Genomic DNA, 15,699 nt, shown 5'->3' on the forward strand with positions numbered 1-15,699 from the left:
CTGGCTATTTGTTATTTGTACATGGCTTCGCTTCCTTATGCACTAAGCAAGATCAATGCAGCGTTTTAAAGTTGGCAAGTATTCTTGTCCATTTTACATTACTCATTGTTTTAGGGACATTTGTTAGGATTGCACAACTGAACTGTTGGGGGTTTTTTTTGCCTTCTATAATCAGCTTTCTGTAATTCCATGTATGGGTTGTTTTTTGTGTTCCTTCCCACTCCACAGATTGATACAGCAAATAATTAATGTTGTTGCAGCGAATATCAAGCTTCTATTCTTAGATATATTTGCAGTACAGTTTTCACAGACCTCCAGGTTCATGAATAACCTTATTCTTTTGACAAATATTCTGAAACTAAGTCCTCCCTCCTAGCTTTAGAGAATAATATCACAAATAGTGAATTCTTGCTTACTGGAAACACTATTACAATGCTGTCTTCTTGTCAGGTTGGTCTCACTAGAGTAAAATCTTTATGTTTTTAAACCTTTTAGCTTAACATAAAAACCATTCCAGTCAGGTGAGTCCAAGTTTGTCTCATCAGCTCTGACTTGTAAACTATCAGTGCCACGGTGGCAAATTAATCATGGCAAAATTTTACCTGTCTTATTTTTGAAGTTTTGTAGCCATATGATATCACAAGGGAAAGCCCAAGGAAAGGAGCGATTGTACAGATTACATTCTGGACTCTTCCAGAAAAATGAAACAAACCAAACAAGCCAATTGGCTGTTCAGACTGAAAGAACAATTCTCCACATTGCACACCTGGCAAGTCTTTGGGAGGTCAGTCCTTCAGTTCTCTACCACGGCTCCAAGACAGACTGGCAAATTCATTTTCCAGTCTCCTTGCAACTAAGAAGATACTTCCAATGTAGAGAGCTGGTTAGGTGTTGGGGAAAAAAGCTGGAATCGAGCAGTGAGGCACATCAGCTGCTGTGGATGCACTAGCTGAAAGATTATCAGCTGTGTAAATCACTCTTAACATCAGAATGGGAAGGAGCTATGGACACTCAATACTGCTGTACTCCACATCACTGTTTGTGCTGTGCTTCCTCCTTAACAGGGAGAAGTTAACAGCTCCTATATTAAGCAAGAACATTATTTTGCAAACAGAGAACTAATTTGATCCCTACAGTGTGTATGCTGCCTTGTCTCTACTACGCACAGACTTTAAAGGAGTCTGTTCTCATGCCTTTCATACTCTGCTGTCTTGACAATAGATAATGATAACAGCAGCAGATCCAAATACAGGTGAACGTTCCATTAATCCCATGAGAAGAGTTTGTGTTGCTTAGAAATTTTAACCTTGTAAAAGCTGAAAGTACTTCAAGAAGGAAAGTTATTGGGAGCTATTGCCAGTTCCTTTGCCATTTAACAAAAATGGAATTGTAGCAGCTGGTATTCTCAAGTTCTGATTGTACTTGTTCCTACGTATAATGATCACTATGTTAAACAGGGTGCACAGAACTACAACTCGCTTATTTTTATGTTGAGCATCTGAAATTGTGATGTGTGCATTTTTCTAGGGTTACTGCTAAATTTAGTGATCCTAGGAACTCGATGCACTGTTTGGCTTTAAATGCAAGAAGCACAATAGCAATTAAGAAGAAATTAATTTGAAAGCTGAGAGATCTTGATGATTATATTTAGAATGCCTTTAATGCTTTAGATGATATCTCAAGTGAATTATCAATTGCCTGTCCTTTGTCTTATTTATTACTGCTTGAAAAGCATTCAGTCAATTCTTCTGAAGCAAATACAGCACTAGCTTCTATCTTCAAATTTACTCAGGTGTATACATACATCCATAGCAGCCACTTACTTTGCTATTATGAAGTCAGTCCAAATCTCTGCCTCATCCGATCTCAACAAGAAGTTTTGTACAAGCATATACAATGCAAACATGAATGGTGGGGTAAGGTGAAATGTTAGGAAACCTTCACTTCCGTTTAGAAACTAATAAAAACTATCTTTCATAGATAGACTTCGTAGGAAGATGGTCATTAGCAGCAAGCGTTCGTTGGAATTACTGGTTAAGACAGGATATTGCTGTGCAGTAAAGTTACTAACTAATTCAAATCAGTCCTCTAGAAAATGCATGCATACTGAGTAGGAAGGAAGTCTTGCCTTTTATTCTGTGGTAGAACATACAGTTGTCCACAGGCTTACAACAAACAACTGATGTGCCTTCTCTTGTGCTTCTTTCCCTGCAGAGGACAAGCTGGAGCAACAGCATTCTCTGTTTACACACTACAAAGACCCATGTCGAATTGGTCCAGGGGAGGACAAACCGTGGGCAATCGGTAAGACATTCTCTAGCCATCAGTAGATCAGTTCTTGTCTGTCACTCACAGAACACCTACGGGCAGCAGGCAGTATAGCTAACTGGCAGTAACTGTTTGACTGAGACCAACTTTTTGCAATGGGTTTATCTCAAAGGCAGCAACATGTATTTTGTAAATCTTAACAATGTTTTGTTGAATTTTAATTAAGAAGGAAATAGACATCTCAAACGTGAGTCTACAGTCTAGAGCTGATACATCAAGCTACTTGCATGCCTTCCCACGCTTAGTCTACTTTTTAAATAATATCTAGATTACTTTGCAAAAAGAGAGCCAAATTATTGTTTCTGAGCTTTCTGCACACAGTGAAAACATGCACCTCTTTATCTGAATGTTCAATCTGGTGTTATAGAAACACTGTGAGGATGTACTAGTAAATTCAGCAACATGAGGAACTTGCAGGGTTCATCTTGTATAAGATTTCATAGAACTCAGATAATCCAACATGCTGAAACTCAGATGAGCCCAGTAAAGTTTTGGATGAAGAAACAGCTTTTCTCTAGAGGAGCAATTACAACTACGAAGATGCTAAATATAAGGGTTTGGGACTACTTAATAGTGTGGCTTTACTCTGTTGTAACAGAAAAAGAAAAAAGGTTTCTCTGCCCCTGAGAAACTCAAAAGGCACAGACAATATTTTGAAAGGTCTAGAGAGAGGAGCTGCTTGTAAAGACTAAGCAAAGGCTGCTCATCTAGACTGTAAGTAACAAACAGGACAGTTCCTTGCCATTAGAAATTATCTTTTGCTAATTTCTTGTGTATCTAGTTTGAAAACAGGATACAAGAAAAAGTTCAGGCAAGAATTAGTAAGGAACAAGAGATAGCAACAGATAAGACTGAAGTTCAAGTTTTGCTTGGAATGCCTACCAGGAAAACAGAAGAGGCTTAGCTAAGCACTGTGCTGTGGGCAAAGTGGAAAAGATGACATGGAGGGAGACAGCATGCTAAAATGTACTTAAGTATTGTCATCCTCACTGTTACAACTATATACATTTGTTCTGAAAATAATCTCTTGGACTGAAAGCATCATTTAGTCAGGTGTGAGATGCAACCTCTGTAATATCTGCTATGTGTATTACCTGTGTAACATAGAAGGGAATATAGTGTTTTCAAATCTGAACAGTGTTGTCCCCCACCCCTGCCACGTGCGCTGTCCTCACTCCCACTCCTGTACCTCAGAAGCTTTCTGAGAGGCAAGTACCAGGGCCCATGCTGGGACAGTCACTTTTCCCTTTCTGTTCACAGGTACCTTGCTGGATCCTGAAGGATTATATGATGAAGAAGTGTTCACTCCAGACAACCTACAGAAGTACGCAACTCCTAATTCTCCCACTTATTCTTAACAATTCCTTAAAAAGCCAGTTCATTGTTTGCTGTTTAACATTTCATAAATTGCAGTGTTTAATGGACTGTAAAAGATACTGTTTTTTACTCTGGAAGTCTGGTAGAGGGAGGAAAGGGAAGGAAAAGCGACTGCTTCTCAAAACCAAATGGAATTGGCTTCAGCGGGTGAAAAGATGAGAGCGACCGCTGTCAGTGTGTTTTGTTTCTAGAGTTGGTCCTACCTGGACAGGCCCCTAGGAAGAGGAACTCTGAGCACTACTGAAAAGGGCACGCAGACAGCTTGTCTGAAGATCTCTGCAGGCAGTCAGTTCCATGGCGATGGCACTGTAAAGGACAGAAACAAAAGTGAAATGTAGTTTTCCTCAAATAAAAACAAGAACAACAACAAACCATAAGGTTTGACACAACCCAGCAACTAATTACCCATACTGGAAAGCTTGCAAATCTTGATAAATATGAAGAAGCAAGCTCACAAATATAGAGAGGAATTAATTAAAAACAAAACATCAGACGTAACTAGGAACATGGCTGACGGTCTTTCAGAAATGCTAGTACAGCATTGCTTTTAAAGAGTTTGATACTGAGGTACTTGTTTTACAGCTAGTGGAGTTCCAACAAATACAAAAACCTCTTAATTTGCAAGAGCCCTACGCTAAGCTTCTTGATTACCTATACGTTAATATTGTGAATATGACTTACCTACGTTAAGTAATACACCAATGGAGAGAAATTAAGAAGCTTTGTATGCTTTAGAGCAGCAGTTAATAATGTGCTAAGCCTTTGTGCACCTTCTCTGCCTTCATAGGCAGTTTCATGGACAAAGTATATTATTATCATGACTAACTATAAAAGATGTCCTGGTTGTTCATTATGAAAATACACCGAAGAAGTTAAGATATTTGAATTAATGAGTGTGCACAGACTCTTCAATTAGTGCATGCAATGGAACTGGTACAGTACATAGACACATTTTACATTGGCATTTTTATTCACAAAGCGCAGTGTACAGTACAGATGGACACTCAGTTGAAGGCTACTCCTGAAGTTTTCCATGTATCAGTTTTGAACGTATGTCTATTGCATATTGTTATTCCCTTTCTAAGGTCTAGGTTTCATTTATATTCAAAAGATAAGGGTGTTTTTTTTTTTTTTTATAGTAACTCCTACTTTACACATTCAAAAGCCTGCAAGATTTCTAGACATTTCTATTCACGTGTTAAAAAACATGAATTTAGTACATGTGAAAAGGATTTTGGGGAAGTAAAAGTAAGGTAATTTGGCCTCTACAATCAAGTTTGCAAATGCAAATCTGTATGTGGGTGTAACATTCTATTTTATGGTTCCAAGAGCAGGCTTGGAGCTCTTTAAAAAAATAAAAAATAAGATCTGTGTTTTCAAGCAGCCTTTTGAGCCAATCTGTCACCAAATTAATTTGGGGATATTTTGCTTTATTCCCTTAAGAGTTACTTGTTATTAAATTCCACTGACATATACATGAATGACAGACAGACAGCCTTTAAATGATCCAAAGAGATTGAGAATGTTACTTGTGCTACCTAAGCATATATACAACACTTCAGTACGAGATAACTGGAAAATATTCTTGAATTCTGGTAACAGAACATACCTAAGACTTTTTGCCTACTAAAAGCAGCTTTCAGTTTTCTTCAATACATGATAATTCTTTTAAACCCAGGAAAAAAGCAGTAGCTGCTTAGGCACATCTGCAGGGTAATGAGGATCTGAATGTGTGAATTATGTAGATGTGCTTTTATATTAGAGAAACAGTCGCTTCTGCAAGAGGCCAAGAGAGCCTGTCCTCCCATCTCTGCAAGGGACTGGTAATTGTAATTGTAGAAATTACCAATAAATGCAGTTAAATTCAAAGTCATTAATGAAATCCAGCCTCAAAAATGCTGGAAGCATTTTTTAAAAGCGTCTTTCTTAACATATTTAAATGAAGTACCTAGGGACTATGGAGTGTTATTGACAGCACCGAAGCTGTGGAGCCCTTTCCAGCTAACAAGTAGCATTCGGATACTCAGCAAAATGGAGTACAGCCTGAAATTGAACCATCCTTACATTTTTTTTCAGTAATAAACTTTGATCAAGCTTTACAGATATTTAAAACAGACATTTAAATTGGCAATGTAAGCTACCCAGAGAATTATTTCTACATCAGCAGTCTGCTGTAGTTTATTTATAAAATTAAGTAGTTTGCATTAGCAAACTAATTAGACCATGAAAGCAGTAGAACAAGTAGTTCTGAAGTCTCTCTTTAATGTTAAGTACAGCATACGTAGAACACTGGAATTGGAGAACCTACTTGGTACAAATAATGAGCAAGTCATTTATAATTATAGAACAATTAATAAGCTGGACATAATGATCTGAAGCCCTACTGCAGTGCTAGAAGCTGCACAAGCTTCTGCTTCAAGGCTTCATGAAATGAACACAGCTGATACTGTATCACAACGTTCACCTTAAAGCTAGGACTGGAACAAGCCCATTTTAACCTCTAAACCCTAAACAGAGTCTGGCACAGAAGAGCACATCACAACCCAGCTAAAGAGTGATTTAAAAGGAAATTTCTTGACTCCACTGCCACCAGTGGCTCACAGTTCTGGGCTACAGGCAGGTACACCAGTAAAAAGTCCTCCTTAGTTTCCATGGCTTCTCACCTGAATGGGAGGCGGTCCCTTAAGGAGTAAGCTTGTGGCTCCCTTATGTATACTGCTCCTCATGCTCCTCTGCTCAATGAAGCTGCAGCCAGTACTACAGACTAGCAGCAGAGGAATGCCTGACAAAACTTTCATACTTAAGGGATGGGAGATGTTTAAAGAAAAAAAATCCAATTACTTGTTATCTTACCTAAAAATTAAGGCAACTATTCTGAAAATAAATCAGATTTAGTCGTGTGACAGTCATAATTAGTTATGTTCACCTAAATTCTGAGCATTTAACTGTTAGCATGGCATAGCCTGATGCTTGGTTCTCGTCCCTACTTGTAGACAGCAAACCATTACGGATAAAGCGACAGAAGTCTTAGTCAGAAGTAGATGCACCCCCTCTTACAATTTGTTCTCTCCAGGTATCTGAAAATAATATTTCTCTTCCTTGCCCGGTTGTGTCGGTTAAGGGAACATCCTGTGTTCACATTCACAAAGACAGAACTGAGGCTAAAACAAATTCATCTTTTAAATTAATGCATGCAAGTTTTTGTGAATAATACTGCAGCACTAATCAACAGTTTCTTCTACTTTGTTTCTTAATTGGCTTTGCCAAATATAAATACAATTTTTGGAAGAGGTCAGTTCCATCAAAGAGCTTGCTTTCAGGTAGTGAATCATTTGCAGTAGCTCTCTAAAATCAGCTTGTAAATGGGTTGCAGAAAGCAAGCCAATTTCACATGAGTTATTAGATGACAGTCTAAACTTGCAGAATACATAAAAGGAAGCTTACTTTTACGCCAGCTGGTTACAGTAAACTCAAAGAACCTTCAGTGCTTCACTAAGTCCAAAGGGAGTTAGAAAATTTCTGATTAAGTAGCCAACTATATGACCATAATTTTGCCTCTGTTATCTTCTGAAAGCACATAAAGTACTTCTTGCATATCTCAACTGACCCAATCTTACTGATTATAGCATTAATGAGACCTAATCAGCTGGAGCAAGTGCTATGTATCCTCTAACACCATCCAGAGACTTGAAAGACAAAATTTGACAAAGAAACCATTTCAATCTCAAACATTAAACCATGTTGGGAAGGTCTAGTCTTTGTCTCTCATTTTTCCTTCATTCTGTACACTCACATAAAAAAATCTCCCAAACCCATAAAAATCATCCAAAGTCAAGCATTCGAAACTGGGTGATCGAGAGCACTTTATATTTTTTCCAAGGCCAAATTAAAGGCTTTGTACCTGCCAGGACCCAAGGTCAGGCTTGTATTTCTCTTGCAGCAGTTTGATGAAGCTTAATGGTGTAATCAGCTCTTATAAGGGAAACCACAGAACATTCGAGCTCAGGTTTTGGCAAGTAAGTAAAGGAAAATGATTTTCAGGGAGGTTACTGAAAAACATGTGCTCCTGTATTTTGAGCCTGACAGAAAAAATGCCACCTAGTCTGTCCCTCTCTGCATGCACAGTTACCATGCAAAACAGCTGTCATTGTACTTGTTATATTGACTGAATATAACTGCAGCTCCTGCATTCACATGCACAATCATCTCTTGTCTGTAGAGGTACCTGGGTAGATCTTTTAAATAGAATACAAGATTGTAAAGCAATACAGAGCAGCTTAGCAACACAGAATTATTGTAGAAGAGTCATGGGGACCTTTGTGGGCTATCTAGTCCAAAGTCACCTTCAAAGCAGGGCTGACTTCAAAGTCAAATCAAGTTGCTTAGGGCCTTAATAACCTTCTGCATAAAACACACTATTAAGGTTTAAGTACCTAAACTTTTAAATGGCAAAGGTGCAGCTTATTTGCCCAAATACAAGACTGGTACCTAGAAAAGTAATTCTTCATTTTGACTGTTTACATGTATGGTCTGGGGCTGTGTAATCTCTGTGCAAGATGGGGGCAGTGCTAGCAGAGTCTGAATACAGTGTCATGTTCAGGAATCGAATACATTAGGCTTAGTAGTACAGTAAGCTCAGGCTTCAAGACACAGTAACCTGATGCAGAGGATTGCTCAGAACCAACTACCACACGCCCAAATGCCAGCTCCTGAAAACCATGCCACTCATCCATACCTTTTACGTAAACGTGGTTGTCCTCCTTTCAAACAGAGGTACACAGAATTGAGAGGCCTGTATCAAAAGTCCTTAGGTGTGCTCTGAGGTTATCTCTAAACCGCTTCCTTTCTGATGGATTCAGCAACGCTGGAAATCAACTGAGGGGCTATGGGTTGCAGTATACTACAGAGAGCAGGCGAGCAAGGTTCTCTTCCAGATTTTTGTTCTCCTGGCTATAAGGGTAGGTCTGCAGGACCGCTGCACCGCATCAGTGATGCCAAATAAGGCTCTAAGAGCACTGTTAGCAGTGGTGAAACCTCATACTGAAAAATCCATCTGAGAGAAATTGTGCTTCACACTGCACATTTAACAGTTCTTTTGGACAAGCATTGCCCTTACTGGGGAGTTGGAGAGAATCCAGTGTAATGCACAAAGGCATGGGATGAGCCAACATTTAATGTAATTTTATTTTTTCCAATGAAATAGGGTGCTGGAAAGCGAAGAAGGAAGGAAAGGATACTTAGTCTATCCCACCAGCAAGAACCACAGTTCCAGTCAAAAGGGGAGGAAGGCATCACTGAAAGGAAACGGGAGGAGGATTGACTATATGCTTTATACAGAAGAAGGTCTCTACCTGGAATGGAAAGTGGTGAGTTTCACAATTAACAAAAAAGAGCCATAGTTCACACAACAGACTTGTCTGGATGGCTCTGCAGCCCCTTCAGCCTGAGTCACAAGTCATGTTTCAAAAAAAAAAAAAAACACAAAAAAAAAAAAACAAAAAAACAAAAAACCAGCGCAGTGCTTTGGTATCTTCTACATTTACAGGCAAGTACTGAATTTGTAAGCCTACTAGATACATTTTAGATGGGGTTGAAGGAACACTTGTCCATACACTGCCCTCCAAAACAAACAGAAAACCTTGTTTCCATTCCTTAAACTTTTGCCAGACAAAGTGTTCTCACTGATGCTTTCAATATCACCAGTCTGAATATTCTTTAAACTTTTAAAGAGTCTGGATGCGCTTCTATTATGCCTATGAACATCTACAAGTCTGCAATACAAATGCAAGAGCTGCCATGGAGTAACTAGAATGAGAACCTGCAGTACACTGCCTGCTCCCTCACTGAGGACCTCACCTTAAACAGAACTCCATGATGAAAATGAGAAACTAGTTCACACTTATTCAGTATAACTCATTGCAATTTCTAGAAGAGCAGGTAATCAAGCAGTTCAGCATAGCTCAGCAGATGACAACTCAATCCATCTGTGCACTCCATAGACACGGCTGCTGAGCAGCTAACTTCTTTCATGGCTTTCCATTTCAGATGGAAAAATGTCCATGGTGCATCTGTATGATAAACCCATCTTCCGTTCACACAATCAGCAAGTCAAGCCAACATTTAAATAGATTTGACCCAGATTATGTCTCTGATAAGACTCATGCTGACAGCATAAAGAAATATGTGGCCACAAAGAGGCTAGACTGTGTACCCTTAAGGCATGCTAGTTTACACTAGCCAAAAAGCTCCTGTAGAACTACAGTCTCTCTCTTTTCTGCAAGCCATTCCCAGAGTACTGGCAAAGTTAGTAGCTAGCCTGCAGGAGGGGACAACTGAATTGGGTGAAGAGAACATTAAGATTGCTATATTCAGCTTTCAAAAGCTGGGAAGCAAGCAGTATTTCATACAGAAATTTAATTTGATCATACAACATTTTGCAAGGACAAAGGCTGGAACTAATACACAAGGACCAAGGTCCTGACCACCTTATGTTCCCATAAGGCTTAGCATCTCAGCCTAAAGAAGTCAGACTTTCAGCTGTATGTCATGCCCAAAGCAGTACAGCCCGTCCTTCCAGGAGGAGATTTCCTTACAGACAAGGATTACCTACCACAGCATTACAGATAAGCCTATCTGGAACAACACTGGTTTACTATAAGCAGAAAAAAAAAAAGAGTACAGCTATGTATTAAGTGGTGTGCCTCGTTAACTGCATCACATTGACATGCCCTGAGTGGCAGAGCATTTATTTACCAGCAGTTCCAGCCATGCCAGACTAGTCCCATACATCTACTAATACTGTAAGACAGCTAAAAGTAAACTAAATAAAAGTGAATAAAAGGTGAATCTTAGTGTGTGATATAGCAGATAAATTTTCAAATTCCTTCTTTCTTACTTTTACTTCTGTCTGCAGGAAGTGGAAGAGTTCAGCTTTATTACCCAACTAGCAGGCCTGACAGACCACCTACCAGTAGCAATGCGTCTCATGGTGTCTACAGGAGAAGATGACCCTTAAAACTGACCAGCTCGGAGAGATTAGAAGAGGGAAATGTTAACGATATTAAGAAAATATCACAACATAGGAATGAACTATTCTGGTGCCACGTTAGGAAAAATTACCAGACCTGACCCAGGCCACTGCCCAGAACGTACCAACAATGGAGTATAAAAAAAGGGAAGAAATTGAAGGTTGTGGCCAAAAGCCACTGTCACAAGTTGCTCAGGCAACAGGGCAGGCCTGTACTACAATGTTTTCACTGTGGACCGAATGGAACTAAGATGGAAGTCCTCACTCCTTCTGAACCAGTGCCATTCTTACTAAAACATGTTTTTATACTAATATATAGCACAATTTAGTTTGTAATTAGTCTGTGAGTTAGTGCTGCTCAATGGTTTTTTGCTTAATTTCTTTGTATAACTAAGAAGCTAAAGCTTTCTTCTTTTCTTTAGCCTGTTGAAGTTGTAGTAGCGTGCTTGCATCAGTAGCATGCGCCCGCACTGCATGCCACTCTGAGATAAAATAGTAAGATACCATGGGGAATATCAGAATGGAAGTTAATTCAAAAATCAGATACCAGCCAAAGCAAGGCATTCTGGGACTGGCAAACCCTTCCATCATTACAGAAAGATATTAAAGTAAACAAAGGAAAAACTGTTTAATTTTGCAAACCAATATTCTCCTCTCCCTTTTAAGGATATTTATTAAAAAAATTAGAATTAAGACATTGTACCACCCTCCTTCCAGCAGTGTTGCCACTGGAGTTGTTAAGTGTTTTGTCTGAATAACTACTCCAGAATTTGGCCTTTAGTTTTCTAACCACAAGTCATTCCCTTAAGAAGAAATACAGTTCCCCTGTAATGTTTTTTCTTTCTTTTCCACACGTGGGGCAGTTCTGAATTATGGTATGGGATGATCTATGTATTACAGTACAGTGAATAAATTCCTATAGTACCATTGGTAACACCAGAGCCAACATTCTGCCTTAGCTAGGAAGAGTAAATGGGAAATAGCTTGTAAAATGCATGTTAGATATAGAGTTAACATAAACATAAGTGACATTTTGGGGGAAAGTACAGAATAGTGTGTAACCGATAAGGCAGGACTAACTTCATTTTCCAAAGGAATCAGTACACTTAAAGGGAAAGCACAGCATGGGTAGCTACAGAGTAGCTAGAGAACAGAACTGTGACTCAGCATTCAGCAATGACTTCCTTTGAGCTGAGCCTAGGTGCATGTCTGCAAGACACAACTCATTTGTTACGCACTCACAGGTTTTTAATCGGGGTTTTGCCATCAAATTCATATGTTCTTTCCACTGCAGCTTTTTAAAGGTGGGGCCACTCCCCTTTGCCATCTTATCCCAATGACCTGACCTACTCAGCTTCTGTAACTTAATTTAAAAAAAAAAAAAAGGAAAAAAAAAAGCTGAAAGTCCAGTCCATTAACTAGGCTTCTTGGCATTTCCAGGGATTTCAATTCAAAAGCATTTGTGTTGCTGGAAGAACAATGAAACCCCTTGTGTTTTAACCAATACTTAGTTTCTTCTGCCTAATTCCTCTCCAGTATTAGAGGTATTACCTCTGTATTGCGAATTCCCCGTGCTGAAAAGAATTAGTCTAATACTAACTCCATTAAATAAACTCTTCTTCCAGTTATGCTGGCCACAAACTCCTGATGACCTTGTCATGGTTCAGTTTATACCTGCTAGGAATCAGCTTGAGCTAGATCAAAAGAAATTAGATTTAAATTAGAAATCCTAGTCTGCAGAGCCTCTTGTACTGGCTTTAATTAACTACAGTAAACAAGTGAACTTATATTTAGATCAGCCTGATTTTGCAAGTTGCGAACTCTTCCTAGTCATGAAAGTTCTGCTCTAACAGTATTGGCTAATTCCCAGCAGGTGGTAGGCCCCTGCTCTCACTCTCCCAGGGCCCCTAATACTGACGTGTTCTATGCCTCATTCCCAGTCCTGGCATCCCTTCAGCAGAGACTGCCTCTTGCAAGTGTACTGTGCCAAACCATGCGGTACTCTGCAAAGCGTAACCCATGGGGACTCAAAAATGGATCCAGACTCCACTCCCCCTTTTGATAAAATTAGGAATTCAAGTTTACAGCATCAGAGACTTTAGTGTACTGTCCCAGTGCACCATCGGTTTCCCACTTTGTATGTTTCTCTTTATACAGAGGGTGCACGTAAGTGCAATGTGTTTTTCTGGTTTCTTATCTTTCCATCCAATTCAGAAAGACTTGTACCTGAAACAATGCTTTTAATCCTATTTTCTACCTTGCTTGTATTTTATTAACCTTTTTAAAAAAGAAAAAAAAAAACAAACAGTATCAGTAGCAATTTGTGTGCTGTCCAGCAGCTATTTCTCAGTAGTAAGGTTAAATATAAGGTACAGTATTTTTAATAGCTTTCCTAATGATGTAAATTACAATTTGATATCAATTTCACTAAGTATCAGTTGCAGGAGCTGAATTTGACACTGTGTGAGACATAGTCATAAAACTACTGCCAAACAATGTTTCGTTCTTTACAGTAAAACTAACTTTGTCTAAATTACTTCAAAATTAGTTCAACGGCTTTGTGCTGACTAAAAATGAGGCACTTTTGTCAACTTTTTGAAATATGTTGAGAAATATTTTTTCAAATTTGAAGTAAACTGTTTTAGATTTTGATGTTCTTAGCTTTTGAGTGATCAATAAATGGATAGATGTAAAACGTTCTCTTTAAACAGTGCACATACGTTTAACCGGTCTAAGTAGTTCTTAACTAATTTACTGTCTTAAGGATCTACCTTTGCAAGAGACTGATGCTGGGAGGTACAGCTGTGTGGCACCACTGTACAGATGCTCCTTGCTTTTTTTTGCATTGATCCTGTGCCTTCTGATGCCTTGATATGCTTGCAGAAGTTAGAGAGCATATGTACCGGTAAACTGTAAAGAACAGACTTTCTTTTCCAGAAGAGCAACATCCTGGAGAAAAACCAGTTTCTCTGCACTACTACTACTCTTCCATACCCTATCTCACAAAGAATCAGACAATGACAGTACTGGCAGGATATCAATCATGACAAGCCTTAGACAGATATTATCCAACAGCATATTTACATAACAAAATAAAATAAAAAAGGGCAGAATATGCCCAGGAAATTAAACGCTGGATAGCATTTTTCGATGTCAATCCTGCCTTGCTAAGGATGGCATGACACAATTTATTAGCAGGATGTTATTAATAAGAAATTTGAGTTAAGCTTAATCTACTGTTGCTTACCCCACTTTGTGCAGGAGTTTCAGATACCATCAAGAAGTGGGTGATAATGCTATTCTTGGTTTAATAACTGCCACTCAACACAGACACTGAAGATGATGTGTCATCTGTTTTTATAAAAGCTAGATAACATCTTCTGTTTCTCATGTTCAATTTGCATTTTACAATAGCGGTTCCAGAACAAGTGAACAAAAGACATAAATGAGGACAGATGAAAACTATGAACTTCCAGAAGATTCAAGGATGTCAGGTCCTTACAAAGTCAGTACCTTTAGATCACTTCAAAAACACAACCTACAGAAAACAGTACGTAGCTTTTCAGGCACATGCAGCGCCAGTCCCTTTGTGCACTGTTTGTCTGAGGGCCTGAAAGGGATACATGAGCCACATCTTTCCACCACAGCTCAGCCACTGAGGACTAGGGTAGTAATGCTTCATGCTCTGTCAGAAAGCGCTGACTAAATAATTCAAGTAGTGGCCAGCTAGTTTTATCATCATCACCAACTGGATGCTTAATTGAAGCAGTCTAAAGCAGCTTAACAAACTGTACCACACAGTGGCTCCAAGAGGAGCCTGCCACCCTCTGAGGTACCTGAGGCCGGCTTAGGGAAACCCGAGAGCAAGCTGTCTTGTGTAATGGGTCCACTCGTCTTGTGCAAGAATTATTACAAGGTTTTGTCCCAGAAGCACTCTCAGCTAGTCTGGCCAGAACCTCGGTCCTACTTGTTGGATGAGACAGTAAGGTTTAAGGAACTTAGAATGCCACTCGTTATTCTTTTTTAAATAGCCTTTGTTTGGTAGTCCAGATTAAGCAGATCTGACTGTCTCCAGTTTGGTCTCTGAGCTACCCTCGGATCACAGCAACACGTCGGTGTCAGCACATATCATCAGCTCAGAAATGAAACATTTTCACCTCCTCCTGGCACCACAGGACGAGAACAGAAATACCTACAATTTCAAGCACTTTCAGAAACTCCCAATTTTACCATTCATTATAATGAGGTTCAAATTGTTACTGAAGGTCTCATTTTTCCATGCCATCTTGTTTTAAATACAATCTTGGTGATTTTAAAATCTTGTATTATTGCTGAGGTTTAGAAATCCTGTAACAAGAATAACCTTTTTTTATTTCAATAATTTTTTCGGTATTGTACCCTTCTGGGACCTAATGTTTTTATATGGTAAGCACACACCTTCTGACATTTTGTTATAAATGTATTAAAAAAATAAAAAATTAAATATTTTCATTGGTTTCTTTGCCTGTAAGAAAACCACAACCTTTGACCTGGTAAGAACAAGGTATTTTGAACAACAAGGAGAGTTTTTTGTTGGTTTTTTTTTGTCTTTTATTGGTGCTGAAAGGAATTACTGGTTGATGCAAACAAGATAATAAAATTTCAAGGCTCGAATGTTTCTTTGCAGTCCCTTTTCTGGTTTTGTGGTGCGGAGTCTGATATCACTAACAGAAGTTTCACTCTTAAGTTAGTCTTAATTGAACATTTGCCTGCTGCCTCATGGGAGGATAAAGTGCACTCCCATTGTGCTGTGCCTGTTTTAGTGAATCTGCAGAAAAGAAAGGGTGAAAGACCCAAGTGCTTTTAACTCAACAGCCTGGCTTCTGCTGCTCACATTCCCCCCTGCACAGAAACCTCGCTCAGTTTCAAGGCGTGCAGCGTTCGCACAAGCGTGCGTTCCACCCGCTGCAGGCTGCTGAACTCTGCGC

At 39.1% G+C, this 15,699-nt stretch overlaps 1 protein-coding gene and 1 long non-coding RNA gene across 11 annotated transcripts in view; one reads left to right on the top strand and one right to left on the bottom strand.

The window, feature by feature from the left end:
* The window catches only part of LOC110404573, a 74,169-nt gene extending 67,619 nt beyond the window's left edge, over positions 1 to 6,550 (bottom strand). Inside the window, exon 1 of the long non-coding RNA XR_002442323.1 lies at positions 3,909 to 6,550. This is a non-coding gene — a long non-coding RNA (uncharacterized LOC110404573). The remainder of the gene's footprint in view (positions 1 to 3,908) is intronic.
* The window catches only part of SMPD3 (sphingomyelin phosphodiesterase 3), a 112,416-nt gene extending 97,193 nt beyond the window's left edge, over positions 1 to 15,223 (top strand). For all 10 annotated transcript variants that reach the window (XM_021408980.1, XM_021408977.1, XM_021408983.1 and 7 more), the window contains exons 5-8: positions 2,215 to 2,304; positions 3,589 to 3,652; positions 8,909 to 9,071; positions 10,619 to 15,223. In XM_021408980.1, coding sequence (XP_021264655.1) covers positions 2,215 to 2,304; positions 3,589 to 3,652; positions 8,909 to 9,071; positions 10,619 to 10,720 — 419 coding nt within the window. In that variant the 3' untranslated portion in view covers positions 10,721 to 15,223. The remainder of the gene's footprint in view (positions 1 to 2,214; positions 2,305 to 3,588; positions 3,653 to 8,908; positions 9,072 to 10,618) is intronic.

The sequence above is a fragment of the Numida meleagris genome, chromosome 10, assembly GCF_002078875.1.
Source record: "Numida meleagris isolate 19003 breed g44 Domestic line chromosome 10, NumMel1.0, whole genome shotgun sequence".
Classification (NCBI taxonomy): domain Eukaryota; kingdom Metazoa; phylum Chordata; class Aves; order Galliformes; family Numididae; genus Numida; species Numida meleagris.